This window comes from Panthera uncia, chromosome C2 (assembly GCF_023721935.1).
Source record: "Panthera uncia isolate 11264 chromosome C2, Puncia_PCG_1.0, whole genome shotgun sequence".
Taxonomy (NCBI): domain Eukaryota; kingdom Metazoa; phylum Chordata; class Mammalia; order Carnivora; family Felidae; genus Panthera; species Panthera uncia.
The window spans coordinates 79,516,484-79,537,832 of record NC_064810.1 but is presented as its reverse complement, the minus strand read 5'-3'; the positions used below and the strand labels follow the sequence as shown (position 1 = coordinate 79,537,832).

Genomic DNA, 21,349 nt, shown 5'->3' with positions numbered 1-21,349 from the left:
ATCAAATGCAGTTAGGGGGCACAAGATCCAAAAGCAGAATTGGAGGAGGTATGGGAGAATGTGCTGTTTTCTTTAATATCTAACACAGCTAACCTTGGTAAGCATAAATTTAAAAACTGAATATAGTGAAAAATCATCCATAAATAGTAAAGTCAACTATTTAGTAAGCTGTGCTAAAAAATTTCAATGATTCCCTCAAAAGCCCTCTCCTCAAACACGCACAAACTATCTCTGACCCAAATATCTCCATCTGACTTGCTCTGTTCTTTTACCAGTATTTTAAAGTCAACACAATAACATGGATGTAAGAGTAAGAGAATCAGCACCCTATAGGACATTTCTGTGCCTCAGGCCAGCATTTCTATATGTTTGCATTTCTACATACCCTTTAAATGCACCCCCAAAAGTCAACAGCTAAAAAACAACTGTCTAGGGCCCTTCAAAAAAAGGTCAATGTTATGGGGGCAAAAGGGATAGATTGTTGTAAAGAAGATAAAAAAGACATAACAGTAAATACAATAGATGATTCTTACTTGAATCCGAGAACAAAGTCAATGATAGTATCAGCTAGAAAAGACATTTAAGGGACAACTGGGGAATTCTGAATATTATTGAATAAAAGTTAATTTTCTTAGGTTATGTAGAATATCCTTAATCTTTGAAGATGTACACTAAAGTATTTGGGGGTGAAATATTATGTCTACAACTTGCTTTTGAATGGTTCAGAAAGAAAAAAAAATCTATACACGGAGAAATGAAGCAAATACAGGAATATGTTTTAAAAATCAATCAGTAAGACAGATATTATACCCCATCTCCTCTGAGATACTCAGAGGAAAAAAACGTCTTTCTTATGGTTGACTAACAGGTCAAAAGTAGATGTGCTAAGAACTTCAAAACCATGCATTCACACACGAAGAAAGCTACCCTGGGCCCATTACCAAATTGGAAGGATACTATCCTGTTTATCCCTGACCATGTTTGGGTGATGCAGCCCAGGGAATCTAAAATTACACAAAGACAAATGCTGGTTACATTCTAACATCTAAGCCAGTAGTTCTCAAATACTTTTTTTGGCCTTGGTCTACTCAGGAGAAGAGAACACCCAAGAGAGGGTAAAATGAAAAGTGCCACTGCTATCATCATGACTATGGTCCATGGCCACCTCTACCATTGCCTGCGTAAAAAGACAGTAATTACACAAGTACAAAATATTAACAAAAATGAAATCTATCAGTAATTCCACATACACATTAATACATACATAATGGGAACTAAAACATATGCCCAACTCAAGACCACAAAGCATTCTTACTCCTTGTAAACACATGTAAATACATATGCACAACAGGTTTAGAACATTACCAGAACAGGTGGACAACTCCTTAGATTTTATCCCTAGAGTCCTCAAGAGGACACAATGTAGTCATCACCAATCTGTGAAGATTGGGAGAATGAAAAAGAATTAAAGTTCTCTTCCTTGAGGTTCCTTCATTCTCTTCCCTTCTAAGCAGCTAATTTGGCTCCTTCTGTCCATAAAGGGTGGGCAGGGCCAGGAGAAGAGGCTTGAAATGGGCAGCCTTGGCCTTTGGTGCTCTGAGCCTTAGAGAAAAAAGGCACAAGAGTTTCTGGAGGCTCCAACTGGTCTAACTTAGCCTACCAGGCTAGATCAGAAAGGTATGTGGACTAAAGACCCAAGTTGTATTTTAAAAGTATGTTGGCTTAGAGAATCCCCTGTGCATTTACGTTTTGGGAATCAAGGATGGCAGTAGGACTCTGCTGTGGAATCAAAGCTCTCTATATAACTCATGGGAAATATGACAAACATCTGGTACAGCCAGCATCTAGGTCAGCATACACATGCACGGACTAAGATTTCAGGACAGACTCATTCTGCAGTCCCAAACTGTAAGAATGGCTGCATTTGTCCTCAGCAAAATCCCACATCGAGAAAGCAAGGCTGCCTCTCTGGGATTGAATGTGGTATCAGTAGGTACAGGGAAAGTTCTCTTCAGGATTAGCACAGTGGCAGTATTCAGGGTTTTAGATTGGTGATTAATCATGGTGGTGGTTACGGTGTTGATTACTCCAGGTTATATTTTCCTACTTGTCAAGTTGCTTGTTGGGGACCAAAGGACTGAGTATCATCACCCTGGTGGTCTATTTCTGGGCCCCAAGGTATAGAGCCAACCATGAGGTAGCAGAATTCATCAATTAGCAATTATAGAAGCCCTTCTTATATCACCAATATTATCTTCTGTACGATAAATAACGCAAGAGCCAAATTAGGATCTGATAAAGCTAGTTCCTGGAACATCTGGCTTCAGGAATCAGATTTCTTCTATGCAGTGGGGAAAACGTACAGTCAGCAAAAGAGAGTCTTCAGGAATTGGGTGTGTGGACAAAAAACAAACAAAAAACCCACTCTATTTTTTCATGATTTAGAGCTAAAAACTTGGGGTAACACAATAAGCCGAAGGAAAAAAAAAAAGACTTTGACCTTACTATCATGACATGAATTATGGAAAAGGCAGATCCAAAAAGTAGGGTTAGGGTTACACTGCTATTTGAAAAGGGCTAACCTAAGAGTGAGATTCAAGTCTTATGACCCTGCATGAACATGGCTGGGGAACACTAGAGTGAAATAACAACAACAACAACAACAACAACAACAAAACCCAAAAATGACGACAAAACAAAACAAAACCCCAAACAAACAAACAAAAAAAAACCCTGGAGCCAGGTCTTGCTCAAGGAAAAGGGTGAGGGAAGAAGATACCTTTCTTTGCCCATAAGAGTGGATGAAGTTATACCAAATATTTGGAAATTCAAGACCTGGAAACTTTTTGGGGATGCAAGCTTAGGAATCCCATTGGTGAGCTCTTATTAAAGATGATAGGTACTTACTTGAAAGACAGGGTGGAGATTTGGTCTCTGGAGAACTCACTCCCAATTCACAAATGGGGTGGCAGAAAAACAGGGTTAGCGGGGACATCAAAAGATTACTTCAGAATTCTGAAAATGGAAACCCAGAGGCCTTGCATACAAGAGTTAGAAATTAAAGGGAGGAAAAGGAGCTTAGAAAAGAACTGGCCCAACTTTGAAAATGTATAAATAGCTTTAGTGGAGAGTGGTATCTGAAATATCTCTAAGTGGCCACCTGCAAAGGCAGTAGAATTCCTCCCAGGGTACAGGAATTAGAGTTATTGATAGAACTTCTTCCACCTGGGTTTCAAATCAGACAACAGAATTGATACCACGAGGCAGTTAAAACCACGAAGCCAGGCTGTGTAAGCTCCTCTTCCATTTTCTGTTTACCTTGGATATCCCTAAATCTCTAGGGACTGGAGCTGACGGCAACATGGGTCTAGGCCGTGCCATGGATACACGTGGAGCTTGCAGAACATTGCTTTCTCTGGGGAAAGGCTGGCTGTACACAGGATTGGCATCGGATCAGTGACAGGATGCTGCAGTGCTCACACTGGCTCTGGAAAGCGAAGGGTTTCTAAATTTTGTTTTGTATAGGGCCGGCGTTATGGCATTTTATGCCCTTACTACTCCCTGGAATGTGGAACGTATGATACGAGACAGATTCAACTACAGAGAAATCTAGTTCCAAGGATGCTGAACCACATCTGCAGTTCCAGCTCAAGGGGCCCCCCAGCCTGTAGCTTCTGTTAGACCCTCACACAAAGCCCTTCTGGCTAGGGTAAAAGCAGGAAAAGACAAAAGAAAAAAAAGAAGAAGAGAAAAAAAACCACGGTGGTTTTACACTTACAAGAGGTTTTAAGTTTCTCTGTAGGAAGGGGGATTGACTTGACAGGGATTATGCTTCACAGGAAAGGGCTTTACTGGGGTGTTTTCTACTGTTGGGATCATATTATTTGAACTATAATGTTTATATCATCTAGTGACTTCATATAATAGGGAGGGGAAGGGGGTGGTTTGGAGGTTTGCCTCTGCTAGGCTCAGCTCAACAATTACAACATCCCGCAAATAAATGGCCTCCCTCCCCTCCCCCTTCTTCCACGGTCTCTTCCAGCAATGGCAGCAGCTGGCTGGCAGAACTAGCACATGGTATCTCAGAATCAAATCACCAACCGAAATACTACTTGCCATAAGATGAAAAACTAAATTTCGCCCATGAAAGTCAGTTTGGGAGGTCACTGTGTAATGTACAACTATATTACCTCTCAGGCCGACCACTCAGAATATGGGGGCGGGAGGCACCCTAGCCTCCAGGCGGGGCTCAAGGCTTCCCCTGCCTCTTTACTCCCCCTCCAGAGAGGAGAAAATGTGATCCAAGTCAAGGATGACACCCAAGTTCTATAGGAGAGACAGCGAGGGGGACAGCTTTCGCTCAGAAGAGCAGAAGTGATCCTCAGAGCTATTTCTGTCTTCTCTTGCAAGGGGCTGGAAGCTACTCTCCACCGGCAAAGGCTGAGTGGGCCCCGGGAAGAGCTCAGGTCGATAATGGCCTGTTATAGGCCTTAGGAGCAAGAGTCCTCACAGCTGACCTGTGGTCCTGAGGAGAGTTTGCCAGGGTAAAAAGTTGGCTTGTCATGTCTTTCTTTGGTCATCTAGGAGGACCAGTTGCTAAACGGAATTTGGGATACTGATCTTGTCCTTTCTTTACCTCTGTCAGTATAACCATAACGACACAGGTGATTTTTAAAGGTTTCTATTCTAAATCTGGCTGAAACACAAGGAAATCGATTCCGTATATGAATCCTCCTTAAAAGAAGTAGTGGTGTTAGGAGGAGGAACCCACTTTGGAGGTAGGTACTGAATCAGGAACGTCCTGATTCACAGATGGGAAACTGTGGGTAAGAACAAGTGTCTATCACGGAACAGCTCCCTCTTGTCCTCAGCACAAAATTGCAAATCTTCCGAATAGTCATTTCCAAACAGAAAACCTGCTATCAAAGAAGGAAGATAATTTAATGCCAACGGTAGCAGAGTTGTTGTTGTTGTTTTGACACAGATGAATTAGTTGCAGGTTTACTTCAGGGTCACATTCTCCATACCACAGTACTATTTTTGTAACAGCCTGGATCTGGGTAGTTCCTTCTCTTCAAAGGACGCATTTATCCTAACAATTTAGAATTGTTACTTTAGAATTTGAAAATGGAAACCCAGAGGCCTTGAATAGAAGAGTTAGAAATTAGACGACAAGGAGATTCGAAAAGAACTGGCCCAACTTTGAAGGAGGGCTTGTGTATTAACAGATATGAGGCTCTTTCACAGAACGAATATATCTAATTGCATAAATGTGTCACATCCCCAAATTTGTGGGCCGTGGAGAAACCAAAGCATCTGACAGTCAAGTAAAAGGCTTATGCGAGTGTACAGAGCTGACTCAGAGGAGAGTCAGGATAAAAATAATCGGTTCTTCTGGCTTTAAATGCACCACCCCGTTACAACTACCACGGGGTGGGGCTTTTTTAGACCCACAGCCTGGAGAACTGGCTTCCACCTGGGGCATTTGGTTACTTTCAAGCTTAAGAGACCAGCAGGAAGGAGCACCTGGGTGGCTCAGTCGGTTGGGCATCTAACTCTTGATTTCAGCTCGGGTCATGATCCCAGAGTCGTGGGAGCGAGCCCTGCATTGGGGCTCCGTGCTGAGTGTAGAGCCTGCTTAAGATTCTCTTCCTCCCTCCCTCAGTCCCTCTCTTCCACTCAAGCTCTCTCTTTCTCAAATTAAAAAACAAAAAACAAAACACAGACAGAGAGTAGTAGGATAAAAAGGTAGCTGACTGGCCTCCTTGCCCCAAAAGGAAAATTTGAACATTGTTCTTATTAATTCCTTTCCTGGGGCAGCTGTTCAAAGAATTTTAATATTCGACTTTTGCCAATATGACAGACAACTTATTTATTTACTTTTCATTTGTGAGAAATAGGTCTAAAGAGAGCCTTGGTGGGGTGCCCGGGTGGCTCAGTTGGTTACGCATCCTACTCTTGATACGAGATCAGGTCCCAATCTCCAGGTCGTGAGTTCAAGCCCCATATTGGGCTCCACACTGGGTGTGGAACCTACTTAAATAAATAAATGAAAATACTTAAAAAATTTTTTTAAGTAAATAAATACTGAGAGCCTTTGCAGCAGAGATGACAGGATGGCTTCCTCTACTGTGGGCCTTACGTCAACCACAGCAGATTTTACCACGGAGAGCTGCTCATTGGGCAACACACCAGCAAGAAAAGGGGAAACAGGGCATTTTTCCTGAATGGTGAAAAAAATGCAAAACTAAACCTTCTTCAACATCCCTCTTATAATTTACTCCCAGTTTACACGATTCTTCTCTAAGCCGGCATTAAAGAAAAGTGCTAATAATACTTTTATTATCATTAAAAAGTCTTTTAAGTGGGACCTAGGCACTGTGGACAATTTCATCTTTGACTTCAAACTTAAAATCTGACAGGAGAAAATCCCAACTCTAGAGAAATTAGGAAATCAGCTTCTCCGAGAACTGTTCTATCTATGGCCCTCCTCCTAAAAGCAGAAACTGGGCAAGTGCGTCAAGGGTGCCTACACTGTGACTTGTTCTCTAGCACATGCAGTTTTACTGGGAAACATAGCATTAGCTGCACAAAGTCTAAATGCAGCCTGGGAAGAGTTGGCTTGAGGATGTGTTTGAAGGAGGAATCAGAAAATGAGAACTAGTCCTAACTAGTTTTTTCCCTATTTATCTCTGAGGTCATCCCAAGGACTCTCAGAACTGGGGTTTTGAGATCCTCTACTGCTCTAAGCGGTTAGAGGCTGGTGTTGGGGGCTGTTGAAAGAGGGGAGTGGGAAGGGTTCATAACAGAGAGCGGGCTGGTGTGCAAAATGCATTCACCAAGTAGTGGCTGTGTGCAGTGCTCAGTGCTATGGCTCCAGCAGTTATAAAGAAATGTAACACAGGGATTCTCTGCTTTTGGAGACACTTAGAGCCTAAGAGAAATTGTTTCCTGTTTCAACAAGAATGTGAGTCGGGAAGCAGGGACTAAGTTTAATATTCATCAAAATACAGAAGACATTAAAACCCTATGCTGCTTTTTCCTTATTCCTCAAGAAAGATTCCTTGGAGAGGGAAAGGAATTGAGGGGCAGAAATCTTCTGACTTGAGTAGCCCTCGTCACTGTGATGTCATCACCACTAAATTATTCTCTATTAAGATTCAGATTTCAACACTTGGGGTAGGCACTCCAGGATCTGGTCTTTACTGTGGGCCTGCAGCCACGTAGAAGACACAGCCTCCTCGTCTATTCTAACTTTTCTATGGGAAAAGTATAAAGGACCCTCATTAAGTGCCCTTTCAGGCAGTCACAAAGCATTTCCAGGCACTCAGCTGAAAAGTGTTTATGTAAGCTGAAGTCCTCCTCAGCCCCTCCGGAGAAGCACAGATATCAGCATCCTCTTACACAGCTGATATCTAGGGTTACCTCCTGAGAGGTTTCAAAGTCTCTCACAAAAGAACAATCTGCCCAGGCCTGTTCTTTTTTTAATGGGGAAAGGAAGACATTCCTGCAGGCCCAATTTATAGTGAGGGAAATATTTCAGGGAAAAAAAAAACACCACGTTATAGCAAAACACAAATGCAACAGTCTCATCTCAGTGGTGAGGATGAGGGATAGGAACTCAGAAGAGCTCTTTAAAACCCTGAAGCAGCTGCACTGACTACTAAGTTTTGGGTTGCTTTTTCACGGATTGTCCTTTTCATGCTTATCCGGTGGCCCTGGTTTAGCCCGCACGGCCCTTGTCCTGACCGCACGTGTCTGTGAGCTGTTGGCCAAGATGGTGGAGGATGTCTCAGGTGGGTGCAGCTGAGGCAAGCAGACCCCTAGAACCTGGCCTCACTTCAGGGGAGGAGGCCTCTCGGGTTTTGAGGTTGCACAGAGGCTGGGTTCTTTCTGGTACTTCCTGTGATGTTCATTTGAGGAGACAAGGCATTTGATGAGTGCCCAGCGGAAGGGTCACAGCCGGAGTGAAGCTCCCCCGTAGCTGAGTAACAGTCTGGGAAGTATCATTTTAAAATGACATGTATCCGACCACAGTGGCAAATGAAACAGGACAGAGAAGGCCAAGGAGTAGGGAAATTACAGCTTTGTCATTCCCAAGTCCAAATGTAAGCCTGAGCAGGAGACCTCTGCTGCGCTGTGGCAGGCAAACACCCGAGCTTCAGTCCCGGAGGCCCGAAGGCGAGGCTGGAGCTTGGAGGGGAAGAGCAGGCAGCAATCTTCACTGGGAGCTAAAGCCACAGCCCCACGGCAAGCGGGAGATAAAAGGGTAATATCCTTGGATCAAGTCTCAACACCTCTCTCTCCAGGGAAGCTAAACCACCCTCTCCTATTAGCACCCCCTTTAGACAGCTACAGAGACAAACAGAGACAAAGAGAGGCGGGCGGCCTCATTGGGCAGTAGCAGCCCTACCCCAGAAGCCCAGGCCGGCAGCCTGGCAGTGGCGGGGTTAAAGCCAGCACTTAAAAGAAAACTGGAACCCCATTAAGCCCGGGCTCATTAAGCCCAGGCTCGGAGAACAGGGAGCAGCGGGGAAGCCAAAGGAAACTAATTTTGGAGGTTCTCCAAGCTGCCAATCACAAGCATATTTCTAACAGTCCCAGTGTTGTTTGAGTTGGTTGTTTTTCCACAGGCTGCACAATAGGGTCTGGTTATTCATTGAAAAAGTCTGCAAGGGAGCCCCGCCCTCCATTCACAACCAATTTGGAATGCTCCATTCAGGCAAGAGGGGGACTCAGCAGCTCAGCTCGCTGGGGCAGACGGAACAGAGCCCAGCTGTCGCCACAGGGACGCTTGCTCACCCAGTGCGCTGTGTTTATGTAAGAAATTCAGACACTGCAGGCGCCTGCCTGCTCTGCACCCTCCCTAAGATTCAGATGGCCAAGACCCTGGCTGAAATCTGAAATCTGCAAGGATGTGCAAGTCAGCTGTAAGGTCAGCAAGTGCCCTCTGGCAAAAGAAAACTATCCAGTGCTGCCCTGTTCAGAATCTGACTATAGCTACCAGCTGAGAGAAACAGACTTCACAGGTATTTCTCCTGCCTCCCGGGGGCAAGCTGGTTTGTATTAGAGGACAGCTCTCTATGGAACTCAGCCTTTCCAGACTCCCTGCTTTTCCATTCACTGCCAATAGCTACATCAGGAGCCACCTGGCATCCTCCCCAAGGGAGAGGGTCTCTGGAGACATTACTAGATTCTCTGGCTGCAGAGGGGGGAGGGTGCAAGCCACCTATTAAGAACAGCTTCACAGTTCTTTTACTGGTTTCACATCGGGCTTGGAAGGTTTATAATCTGTGCGTGCTCTCTCACACACACACACACACACACACACACACACACCATGCCCAAGAGACATCAAAAGGGAAGAGCATGAGTATCTGGGGTTGGCGGGTGGAAACTACTCCAAGGACAACGCAAAGTACAAGGCTAAAAACTGGTTAGGTTTCTTCGAGATTTTTTCCCAACTTTTCAATAATTACCCTGAAGGAGATCTGATAAAGCCAGTCTGACAGCCAGAGTTTATTGCAAGAAAAGCATACTACTTTATGAAAATCAAATCCATAAATTAGCTCATGGGTTGTTTCCTTTTTTCCATAACACATTTGGCTATTTTCAAATACCTTCTGTTTACCTCTTCTCATTGCCTGCCCCCATTACCAACACTAGTGAACCCAGATGGGGACATGGGAAGCATTCCTCTATAGTTTTTCTGACCACAGAATCCCCATTTGGTTCCTTGGCTGCTCTGCAGACCAGTGGCAAACTCCTGGCCTCCTGATAGCTAGATCTTTTCTTTCTCCCTGGAGTCTTTGCACCCTACACTGCTGCTTTCCCCCAGACGCTTCCTCTTCCTGGGCAGGGGAGCCCCCTTTATTTGCTATAGAGGGGCTCTTCTCCTTGAGAGGAGCTGCTACTCCATTGTCATCTACCTGCCAAGCCTAAAGTGTTCTTATATTGTGGTTACACACACACACACACACACACACACCCGCACACACACATTCACACGCGCCCACCAGTATCTACACTAGGGGCCAGCATCTACACTACGGCCCCTCCTTTAAGCTGAGCCTCTCAGAAGGCTGGGACAATGACAGAAACCGTCGACCAAAGCCTCTGTTAAATGAGCTTGATGAGTTCACAAAATGAATTTTTAAAAAAGCAACCTAATCCGGTACTGGCATCAGCATGCCTGGCACTTGTCCAAGAGCTGGGAGCTGCAACATGACAAGACTCTGAGCTCCTTGGATTCCAAGAGGAGAAGCACTGTGTGCCAGGGCACAGATGGGGCCCAAGCTGCCTCAAGGGCAGCCATGTGCCTGAGAGGGGGCTGTCAGCCTCTGAGCCTGGAGGTACTTTACCACCACTGAAACTGGAGAAACATGTGGAGGGTACAGTCTCTGGGTAGAGAATCACACACCCCACCCAACCCCACCACCACCACCACCGTTTTTTCCTGGGACTGAAATTAAAACAATGATACTCTAAGATGGGAGAAATGGCAGATAATACAAATTCTCAGCTGTATCATGCTATCTACGTCTTAATCTTATAAAAGTAAAGAATGCTGAAAACTGGGGATAGATGGTAATTTCTCAATTGCTACCAGGATTTTGTTACCTCTGGAATCTACATAAGCGATCTGCCTGGGGCAGACACACATGTAATTCCCCATCCCAAGTCTTTCTTGCCAAGCACAAAGGTCTGGGAAGGTTACTGGGTCTTATTAGAGGCCTAAGAGCTGTAAGACATCGAAGAGGAAGAGAAAAATTCACTGGTTTCAGTACACCTGACTGAATTAAAATGAGATAAAATGGATTCTGTGTGAACATATGGCTCTCTTAGGTAACTGGGAACGGATCCTTAAGAGTCCTGGTCTAAGGATCTTGGAGGCTGGCTATCAAAACAGGAAGGATTTCAAGTCACTTAGCACCCTCTCAGTGGTAAGGTAGTGGGCTAGCTAACAAAGACTTTGAAAGTTACACTGTAGCCTGGAGTCAAATAACCTCTCCCCCCCCACATATCCCTCTGGCTTCCTGGATGTAGCCCTCTTCTGTCTTCTACCTTCAGAACTCTCCAGAGCTCTTGAAAAAGACAAACTGATAGCCCTGACTCCTTCAAATCTCTTATTTTCAAAGTGCCTACTGTTGTTTTCTTACTTTCCATAACAAAAAGAATTTGGGATGATCTTTTCAAATAAAAATGGCCCAAGGCCACACAGAAAGTAAACCCAGAGTTTTGTTACAAACTGGGTCCAAAATGATGTGGCCTTTACAAAAGGAAGGCACTGCCTCTACTATGTCAATTTCATATGTAGTTAAAAAAAAAAAAATCCAGTTGAATAATCTCATATTGAAACAAGATTAAGATCAATGTGTTTTAGGATCAAGGGCTGCCATAACAGTTCATTCTATTTTCCCAGCCACCTATTACAATGTATTTATGAAAAGTCGATTTTATCAGTTAATTAGCCAGTCCTTAGGAAATTACTAGTACTTCCTTCAGTCGGTCCAAATTCTTTTTGAAACACAGATCTAAAAAAGAACACTTCAAGGGGAAAATAAGGTCATTTGGATTTTCCAACAATTCTCTAATTATATTTGCTATGGAAGCCATGGTTTTTATTTATTTAAAAAACTTTTTTTTAATGTTTATTTATTTTTGAGAGAGGCAGAGACAGAATGTGAGTGGGTTAGGGGCGGAGAGAGAGGGAGACACAGAATCTGAAGCAGGCTCCAGGCTCTGAGCTGTCAGCACAGAGACCGACGTGGGGCTTGAACTCACGAGCTGTGAGATCATGACCTGAGCCGAAGTCGGTTTCTCAACTGACTGAGCCACCCAGGTGCCCCCAGAGGCCATGGTTTTAAAATAAGATTTTTATCATGCTTTTTCCCCAGTGTAAAATATTTTTGTTGTTCAAGATGCTGACAGTTAAATATTCACAATATCACAATTGAAACAAATGCATGAGATTAAAAATAAAATTAGAACTGAAATCTGCATTTAAAAAATACTACTATGAATATATGCTAAAATCTAGTAATATCCTTAAATGCCCAAGCATTTAGCCCAGAAAAATTAATGTAAGCCCCCCACAAATCTAAGCTCTTTGAGTTCCAATCTTATCCATGGCTTTGATTTATAGTTAATTCTATGAAAGTGTGTGATAAAAATGTACACACATCTAACTGCTGACCCAGATTTCCTGGTTTGTAACTCTGTGTGTTAATATACGTATCTAGCTACACACACATTTATATAGATATACATGCATTCACACACTTATTTATATTATATAAGATATATACACACAGCTTTATCTGTATGCACATTAAGGTGTCTTGTAGAAAAGATGTCAGTTTTGTAATTTTTCTGTTTTATAGGTCTCTTTCTTCCAAATCCTAGATAGAAATACTCAAAGCACCAAGATATTTAATCCGTCTCTCAGCATCATGGAATGAAGAAATCTGAGGTGTCAGACTGGGTAGCCGGCAGTCTCCCTAAGTCTTTCCTGAGTGCTGGCTCTAGGTCTTTGAAATAATGAGGGAGAGCCCAGAACTCACCTGTACATGCCAGTACCCCCTGGGTCTGCAGCTTTGTGACAGTTTCTTTAAGGATCTTATTGTGTAACTTTTTCCTCTTCATTTCACCTAACCTCTCCATTTGCCTCAAACCACCAGTCAGTCTCTCCAGTTACCTGGACCTTATATTAGCCCCTCTGTAAAATGAAGGAGTTGGGCAAGACTATCTCTACAAGGGACTTGCAGCACAAACAATCCAGAATCTTCAAGGTTACTTCTCAGGACCAAGGAACAATGAGGGACACTGGTAGAACTCCTATGGTCTACAGGCTGTCCTTTCTGTTCCCTTGAATTTGACCTTTAAGAGTTTCCAGTGGGGGATGCTTTACTAATGTCTGTATTTGTGATGTAAAGTGAAATCTATACAGCTAGAAGTAAGCTGAACATTTCTAGAAGACAACAATGGTTTCATTTATTCAAATAACACTTATGGATGGATGCCTATGGGTAGGAACCCAAATCTGGAAAACTTACAAAATATAATCTCTTTAGAAGCTGAGCTCATAGCACTTACTGAAAAAAGTAAGCTATAATCTTCAAAATTGACATTCTGAAATAAAAACAATTACCCAGATTACTTAGTATTTCTTTTTCTCTCATACATACATACACACAGACTCTCACTGCCTCTCTCTCTCTCTTACACACACACACACACACACACACACACACACACACAGTAATCAAATGATCGTTAAAAGGAAAGGTAGACTATAATCAGTGGCAGGCCACAGAAACATACTTGTTACAAATGCTTTTGCAACTACAGGGAAAAGGTTTGTTTTACTGGGCAAGTGCAAGTTTGGTTTATAGTTCATTGATTGGCTGATTCAAATCAACTCATAAGATTTTATTAAATTTGAGTGAGTTTCTCCCCCCTCCCCTGGCATAGTCATGGGCTCTTCCAGAAGGTGACTACAGTGAAAGTTAATCCACAATCCAAGGCTGTGACATGTGCTACCGGGAGTAAGCCCAGCCCAAGGCTCTGCCAGCTCCCATGCATCTACACTGGCCATCCCACAACTGAAGGCAAACCAGTCGCACTTAACAGTAAGGAGGAACAGCTCAAAGACATCCCACCCCACACTTGTATTTTTACCTAACCTCTAAGGCCAGGTGATCTATTTGAAGCTATCCTTCTTAAGGCTCTATCTCCCAAAATAAGAGTCAGAGAGGGGGAAAGAATTATTAACAGACTTTTTGAGGCTTCTCAACCATCTGTTTTATCCTTAAAGTCCAGAAAAGCTCAACCTGAAGAAGTTAAAGCAAAATGCAAACAAAGTAAAAAACACATCACACTTGGTAAGCAGAAATATCTCCCAAAGCATGTCCATTTTAGGTAGGTATGGCAATTTAATTAGAGTTTAGCACATTCTATTCGTTGAGCAGGAATTACTTCTAAGGAGCCAAACAAAACACATTTATTGATTCCCTCTCTTTAGCCTAACATCTCTCCAAATATAAATCTTGTTTATGGACATCTTTCTCTCAAGAGTCTACCTTTGCTTCAGTTACATAAAATAAATTTGAATGCAGTCACCTCATCTCCTTTTTAACTCTTTGGGTTACGGAGAAACAAACAGAAGTGTCATAAAAGAATTTCAAAGAACTTCTGCCAAGAAAGCTCCCAGGCTGCAGTTTCTGCTGCTCTGAGCAGAAATGGGAAAGGCTGGGCGAAATTGTCAACACAGAACAAAGTGGGATTACAAATCCTGTCTTTTATCTTGCAACACACACACACACACACACGCACACACACACACACACACACACATCTGGGTTATCTTTAGCCTTTTAGTGGCAAGCTTCCCAATCACTTGAAAGCAATCAAAGGGCAATAATTAACATGCACTTACTTTCCTATAGAAAACAACTATAGCAAGCTGTGACAACGCTAAGGTAACTATGCATCTGTGGGTTATAGTTTATCCCCTTTAAAAGTTTCATGGCACTGTGCCTTGAAAAGGAGGTCTATCATTAAAGAATGTTTAGATGGTCCATCTGGTCTTTCATCTAATGACTCAGAACACCCAGCTTTTACTTCGATACAAAGATACCCCCTCTTTCCAGTGGCATTTATGCACACACGCGCGCACACACACACACACACACACACGATAAAACAAAAAAACAAAGCCAGGAAGAAATTTGTTGGTGCAAAATGAGAAATCGAATCCTTGCCTGGCTCAGGTGTTTGCTATTATAAACTATGACTAAGAGACATGAATTTCTCTATGATGCAACTCTCAAGAGAGGCAACGTTTTCTCCAGGCCTCTCTTAAACCTGCTCACTCGCCAGTGACTAATGCTCTCTAGAGCTGCCCTGTGCCACTCACATTTCATCAGTCGGCTTTGTCCTTGATAGCTCTGCCTAGACCATAAAAGCTCCCAAACCTGTTGAGGACAGCCCTGAAAGATCAGTGCAAAGCTAACCATGTCCTTACCAGCGCCCAGAGTCATCTTTTGAGCTTCCTGCTGCATTTGGTATCTCAATGATAGGAGCACTTAATGACCATTTGAAGAAAAAGTTTTCACTCCCCTCTGAAAGATAAAGTCCTGACAACTGTATGAAAAATAAGGGTAAATCAGGTCACGCCGTGACCACCCTCTGTCAACCCAGAAGTAGAAACAAAATTGACAACATGTGGGGAAGCTACAATTAACTGGAATCTTCCATTAACTATTTTCTGCACCTTTTAAAAGAGAAAGAATGTCAGGTTCATGATCTGCATCAAGGACTTAATTTATAAAACAAACAAAAAACACCATATGATAATGTCTGGTTAATGGATGCTAAGGCCAACATCTTATATATATAATGTCAATCGATTTATAATTTTGAGTTTGAAGCCTTGCAATATTCTTAGGCAAAAAGAAATTTAGGATGAAACTGTGTTCAGTAAATCTCACCTGCAATAGAATAAAAGCAGTTTAGAAATAACTCCAACAAAGAAAGAAACAAAAGTTTTGGGGGTTAACTTTGAATTACTAAAAGAAACTAAATGCATTCCACTGTCCGAATATGCTGGGGACGGCCAAAAAGAGTTTTCCACGCATGGATGTTCCAAGACCAAACATTTTCAGAACAAATGTGCCGCCACCAGAAAGGTACTTACAGTTATCAGACTGGAAATCTGGGACAAACTGTTCATCATCAGGAACTTGTGCTGGAAAAGAGATTTTTTATTTTAGACCTTGAAGTTTTATTAAAAAGCACAGGAAAATGTTTTCTATGGAAACTCAGACAGCCAAGAAACTTGCCTTCAGCTAACCAAGCCTCTTGAAGTTGACTGAGATCCTGAAACAACTCTGGAATTGAAAACAGAAGACACCAGCATGAGAACTCCTGGGGGTGGGGGTGGGGGTGGGGGCAGAAGACTGAGGGCGAGTCTGCGCTCCATTCACAGAGAGCTGTTCATAGAGGGCCTTTGGAGGAAGCCACAGCCCCAAGGGAAAGCTTCACTACCTTCAGAATCATGGGCCAGATCTGTGTCCAAAAACTTCCTCTTTCTGTCAATCACAGGCCGCCCTCTACATTCCTCTGACCGAGATTTCTGAAAGAGGCCAAAAGACAGTGAAGGCTCAAGGGTAAGAAAGGGGTCAAAAAAGGGGGTTGTGCCACTAAACCAATAAGGAGAAGATTCATATTCCAAGAGGGGGAACAAAACAAACCAAAGCCACATAAACTTACCCCTGGGACCATAAAAGGGACTTGCTGATCATAAAACCCATCCATGGTGCTTCCAACGCCTCTAATATCACTTTGAAAGGTTTCAGCATTGAGTAATTTCTGGGAGGAAAGGGGTCCTCCTGTAATATGAATTTGGGAGATTTTAACTGAGAGGGGGGATGGGAAGAGAAATGAAGTAATTACTATTGCTTTCTTTAGGGATTGTGCAAAATCACTACCTTTCTCTGAGGTACTTAAAGCCTGCTCAAGGTGTGAGCTTTACAGACTAAAAGTTCTCTTGGTTAAGGGCATCAAAGGTTCTTCACGTACTTCGAGTCACATCGATTTACCTAGCTATTGTTCCCTCTCTCTGTTATCATTAACATGGTAAGTTACCTGCTACTAACTGCTCCCTATATAAACAAAGCCCCAAACCCCTTATTTTCATTATAAAAGGGTGATTTCAAGATTCTCTCCAATAGAAGATTCTCCTGGGCATTGGTAATGTTAGGTCTTTTTTTTTTTTTTTTTAAATAAGTTCATTCTTGACAGTACAGTGACAGGAAGTAGAGAAAATGGGCTTAAGCATTCCAAATTATTGGCAATTAAGAATCTGACATACATAGTGTTTCTAAAAGTAGTTTGTAGGTCAGTGGTAAAACACCGCATATAGTTCCAGGGATATATCGATCAGAAGTATACTTAATCTTCACACAACACTTTTAAAACCTAAATCTTCTATGCAAACAGATATAGTGTCTGTCATGTCACAAATACTCCTATGGCAACTTACAGAAATATCTATGATACCACCAATTTCTAAAATAAATAAGATAGCTACGAAAACTAAGGGATAAAGGAAACTAAATTCCACCACACATATTTTAAATGCATCTTTACCACAGGTCTTTAAAAACAAACATTAAAAGCAAAAGATCCATGTAAAGAAAATTCAGTTTGTTTCTTATTGTGAAGTCAATTTTCCTCAAACTTGCCAAAAAAAAAAAAAAATTTTAAACTCGTTTCAGCACTGTCCAGTCTTGCAGCTAGGAAAACAGGTTGAAGGTCAAAATGGAAAGGAGGGAACTATTTTCTAATTTTGGAGGAATCAAGTAACAATTTTAGGAAGGTACCATCTTCCCAAACACTTTGTTTCATTCTCCAAACAGAGATGCAGTTAAATCAAAAAAATGGAGAAAACAGGAATTTCATTTACCCCATCTCTAAATAATGCAAAATGCTTAAGGATAATTCTTTTGTTTGCCTTGTATACAAATTTTTACAAGGGAACTTTCTCTCCGTGGGCAATTCCGTCCAGTGTGTTTTTCACTTTGTGGACAACATCAATTTTTTTAAGTGAGCAGGGTACAAGAAAACCCTTCAGGGCCAACGTCCTCTCAGCACTGGGGCCCAAGTAATCAGGTATTTTCAAAGTCAAAGAGAAAGAAGGAGAGGAGCAAAACTGCACACAGTCCATAATTTCCTAGAAAAACACTCGTTAGCCTGCCTGCGTGCCTTCCAAACAGCGCTAAACGTTCAGAATAAAGCCTCTTTCTCAAATGTCACCAACCCGTAGAGAAAATCTGAGAAACATCGGCAGTGAGTTCAGGGCCATGAAAATGAGTCCTCTGTAGCTTTCAAAATCTGTCAGATTAAATCGTGACCTTAGAAATTCTTAAATGTCTATGGGGAAAGGGGACAACGGGGAAAAGATCGGAAGGGGGACATGTTTTCAGAGCCTCACGATGAAATCAATTGTAAAATACTTCACCAGGAAGAGCAAAAATACCTTTTCAAAAATCAAATAAAAGACAGAAGCTACCATAAGCGAACCCAAAAGAGGCATCGAGGATGTTTAAAGCAGCTCTCAGAGTTCAAGGGCTAGGAAAATCGTGTTCAAAGTATAATTTTTTAAAAAACCTGAAGGGAGTTTAAGCCACTTCCTTTGTGGTCCCCCCTTCCCAGTGCCCCCAGGAAAACTTTAACGCGGCGCAGCGGCGCGATCGAGGCCCCTCCCCCGCGGCGCGCAGCGGGCCTGGTTTTATGAATGGGAGAGCGAGCCGCGGCCGCCACATCAGGTAAAGGCTGTAACTGGATCCTTCGCGCTGGGCCCCATTCACAAAACAAGACACACTTCCACCCAATTCCCAGCCTTCCCCATTCATGAAAACTCCTTCAGATGCACCCCCGCCCCCACTCCCAACGCACGCCCAGCCTCCGACGCAGGCCCCTCACCCCAGCGATTTAGGAAGAAAGCTCAATGCTTCATTCACAAAAAGGGATAGAAAAAAAAAAAAAAAAAGCCGCAGGGAGCAACGAGCCAACGAAAGAAACCCGCTTCATTCATAAAGTCATCCACATTCATAAAACCGAGCTGCGGCGCGGGGCGCTACCAACCTCTTCCAATGCCCCCAGCCCTCCAAACCTCCAAACATCTCTCCTTGGCACTGCTCCTCAATAGGAGTTCGGTTCCCCCCAGAGGTCTCCTCTCTGAAAATGCGGACAGATCCCTAATCCAGTGCGAGGCTCCAGCATCTCTCCATCTCCCCCCCCCTCCGCACCCGTTTTCCCCACTATTCCCAGGCCGCTGCTCCGATGCTCCCCGATTTCTCGAGAACCGCGGTGCAGCCTGACGCCCTCAAGCTGCTGGGGGTGGGAGTTGGGGGATTGAGTGTCCACTTTCCACAATTTGAAACTTGCAAGGCCTGCCTAAGTTCCTGGCCAACCCCCAACCCCTCAGGCTGCACATGCTTGTGTCACTTAACCCCTCCCGGTGCTTTGGGGGACATCACCTCTCAAATATTCCACCTTCAAGCTGCTTCCCGCCCCCTCCTCTCCACTGCAAAGCTCCGCCGGGCGTCTCTTCTCGCGAGCCTCCAAGTCTCCCCCGGGTTCTCAGACCTCCAGAGATGGTAAAGCCCCGCAACTCTGCACCGCCCCCCCCCCATCCGCACCCAGGAGCCCCCGCATCTTGCACCCGGACGCGCCTCGGGGCGACGTGCGGAAACCCGCTCTCTGCGCGCTCCGGAACCGTTAGCCCCCTCACCTCCTCCCAGAAACCGAACCGGACCGGGCCACGAGAGGAGGGGGCGCCCGGCTCGGGGGGTGGCTCAGTTGAGATAGAAAGTGCACCCCGACTTTGAGGATTCTGAATCAGCCAGTGAACTCTCGCCGGCTGGGCCCTTCGGACCCGTTCCAGGACACCCCGATGCCCCCCTGCCTCCTCGACGCCCCCTCACCTGAGGTAGCCGCTTTCCTCCCGTTGCAGCGGCCCCGGGGCGCAGGCGCGCTCACGCACGCGCGCACCGGGCCTGGGCGCCTGGGCGAATGGCTGGGCCGAACCGCTCCGGGGACGCTGAACCGCTCCGCGCACCAGCGGCTGGACTCTGCGCCGCAGCTGCCAACCAGGCTGGAGCGCTGGCCCGGCCCCCTGGGGCCTGCTGCTCCGCCCGTCACCATTGGCCCGCACTCCTAGCTCAGCCTGGTTCTCATTGGTCCGAGGCCGCCCCAGCGCCTGTCCATCACGTCTTGTTTACCCTGTCTGCGGGCAAATCCAGCCAAGCCGCCCCATCAACTCCAGTTCCCATTGGTTAATATTGCCTCCCTTCCCACCCCCTCAGGGGTCTGTTTTACATAATTTATGCACCGGGGGCCATTGGCCAATCAGCACAGGCTTGTTTATATAATGAATGTAAGGACGTTTTTCATTCATAAAAAACGCGACCTGAGGGGGAAGCTTAGCTGAGTCAGTGAAGCACTTAAAGGGGCCGAAGCCAATAAGAGTCACGTTTACTTTCCTCCTATCAGCTCTCCCAACTTTTCACCGAGGGATGGCTCTTCCCCGTCCCCATTTACCCCTACTTCTCCACCCCCCCAACCCCCACCCCCCGCAACGCCACCGCCTGGATGGGTCGCTGGGCGCCAGAAGTTCGCAGCTGCAGCACCAAGCAAAGTTATCATTTTAGAATTCAGGCGAGAGGAATTCGTCATTCCACCCAGAGAGAAACTCGCTGACCGACCTGGGCGTTCGGCCCACAGAAACACAGAAAACGGAAACCGAGCCCTCTAATCTTAGCTACCTTTAAGAGAGGCCTTAATTTCCTTTAACCAGGTTTCCAGTGAGGAAGAATAAGCAGTATCTCCCTTTAAAATCTGAGCTCTCAAATAGATTTTAGGTACTATTTTATACTGGCAAGGCCTAAGGCCCAACTAAATTCCGTTTTCTCCCCATGTTTAATTGCAGTTTACAACCTCCGCCAGAGTGAGTTCTGGAGCCCAGACGAGATGAGAGAGGGTCGGCGCTCAAAGAAATCCTCTCCGGGGACGGCAGCACCCGACCTAGAAACATAAATCTCTCCGAAACGGGCCTGCAGAGTTCGACCGCCTGCCTCCCTTCCGGGGCTGCTTGTTTTCCATTTAAGTGTTGAATGCAAGATGGTGCATTTGCGAATTAGATCCCGTGCAGCTGGGAACGACGAGAAGCTACTCCGCTTGCCAAACGATCGGGCACTAACTGCAATTGCTGAGATTCTTAACAGGGTGTTCCAGGAAACAAATAAATAAGCAATCCTCTCCCCTCTCTGCCCTTGCTACCCACTTCTGTGAAGGCTGGGGGCAGCTCTGCGCTCCTCCAGGATGCTGGGGTGCCCTACCACCATTCACCCAGTGAATAGGGAGGAAAGATATCAAGTTAGGAGAAAGCCCTAGTGAAGGAGGTCCCAGGGTAGCCAACAGTGGGGCTTCCGCCCCCCCCCCCCAACATTCATGAGGAATGCTGTGTGGTTTTTTATTTTTATTTTTTAAAAATTTTTTTTAACGTTTATTTATTGTTGAGACAGAGACAGAGCATGAACAGGGGAGGGTCAGAGAGAGGGAGACACAGAATCTGAAACAGGCTCCAGGCTCCGAGCTGTCAGCACAGAGCCCGATGCGGGGCTTGAACTCAGGGACCCTGAGATCATGACCTGAGCCGAAGTCGGCCGCTTAACCGACTGAGCCACCCAGGCGCCCCAGTGTGGTTTTTTAGAAAAAAAAATTTTTTTAATTTATTTTCATGTTTATTTATTTATTTTGAGAGACAGAGCGCACTCTGGGAAGA

General features: G+C 44.5%; 1 protein-coding gene across 2 annotated transcripts in view; it reads right to left on the bottom strand.

Annotated features, from left to right (window-relative positions):
* The window catches only part of ETV5 (ETS variant transcription factor 5), a 60,189-nt gene extending 40,429 nt beyond the window's left edge, over window positions 1–19,760 (bottom strand). The window contains exons 1-5 of one of the 2 annotated variants that reach the window (XM_049628420.1): window positions 19,491–19,760; window positions 16,273–16,391; window positions 16,048–16,135; window positions 15,843–15,890; window positions 15,698–15,748 (exon numbers count right to left, since the gene is read on the bottom strand). In XM_049628420.1, the coding sequence (XP_049484377.1) occupies window positions 15,698–15,748; window positions 15,843–15,890; window positions 16,048–16,135; window positions 16,273–16,391; window positions 19,491–19,710 (526 nt within the window). In that variant the 5' untranslated portion in view covers window positions 19,711–19,760. The other variant, XM_049628421.1, reaches the window with a different exon arrangement.
* Window positions 19,761–21,349: the final 1,589 nt, after the last annotated feature.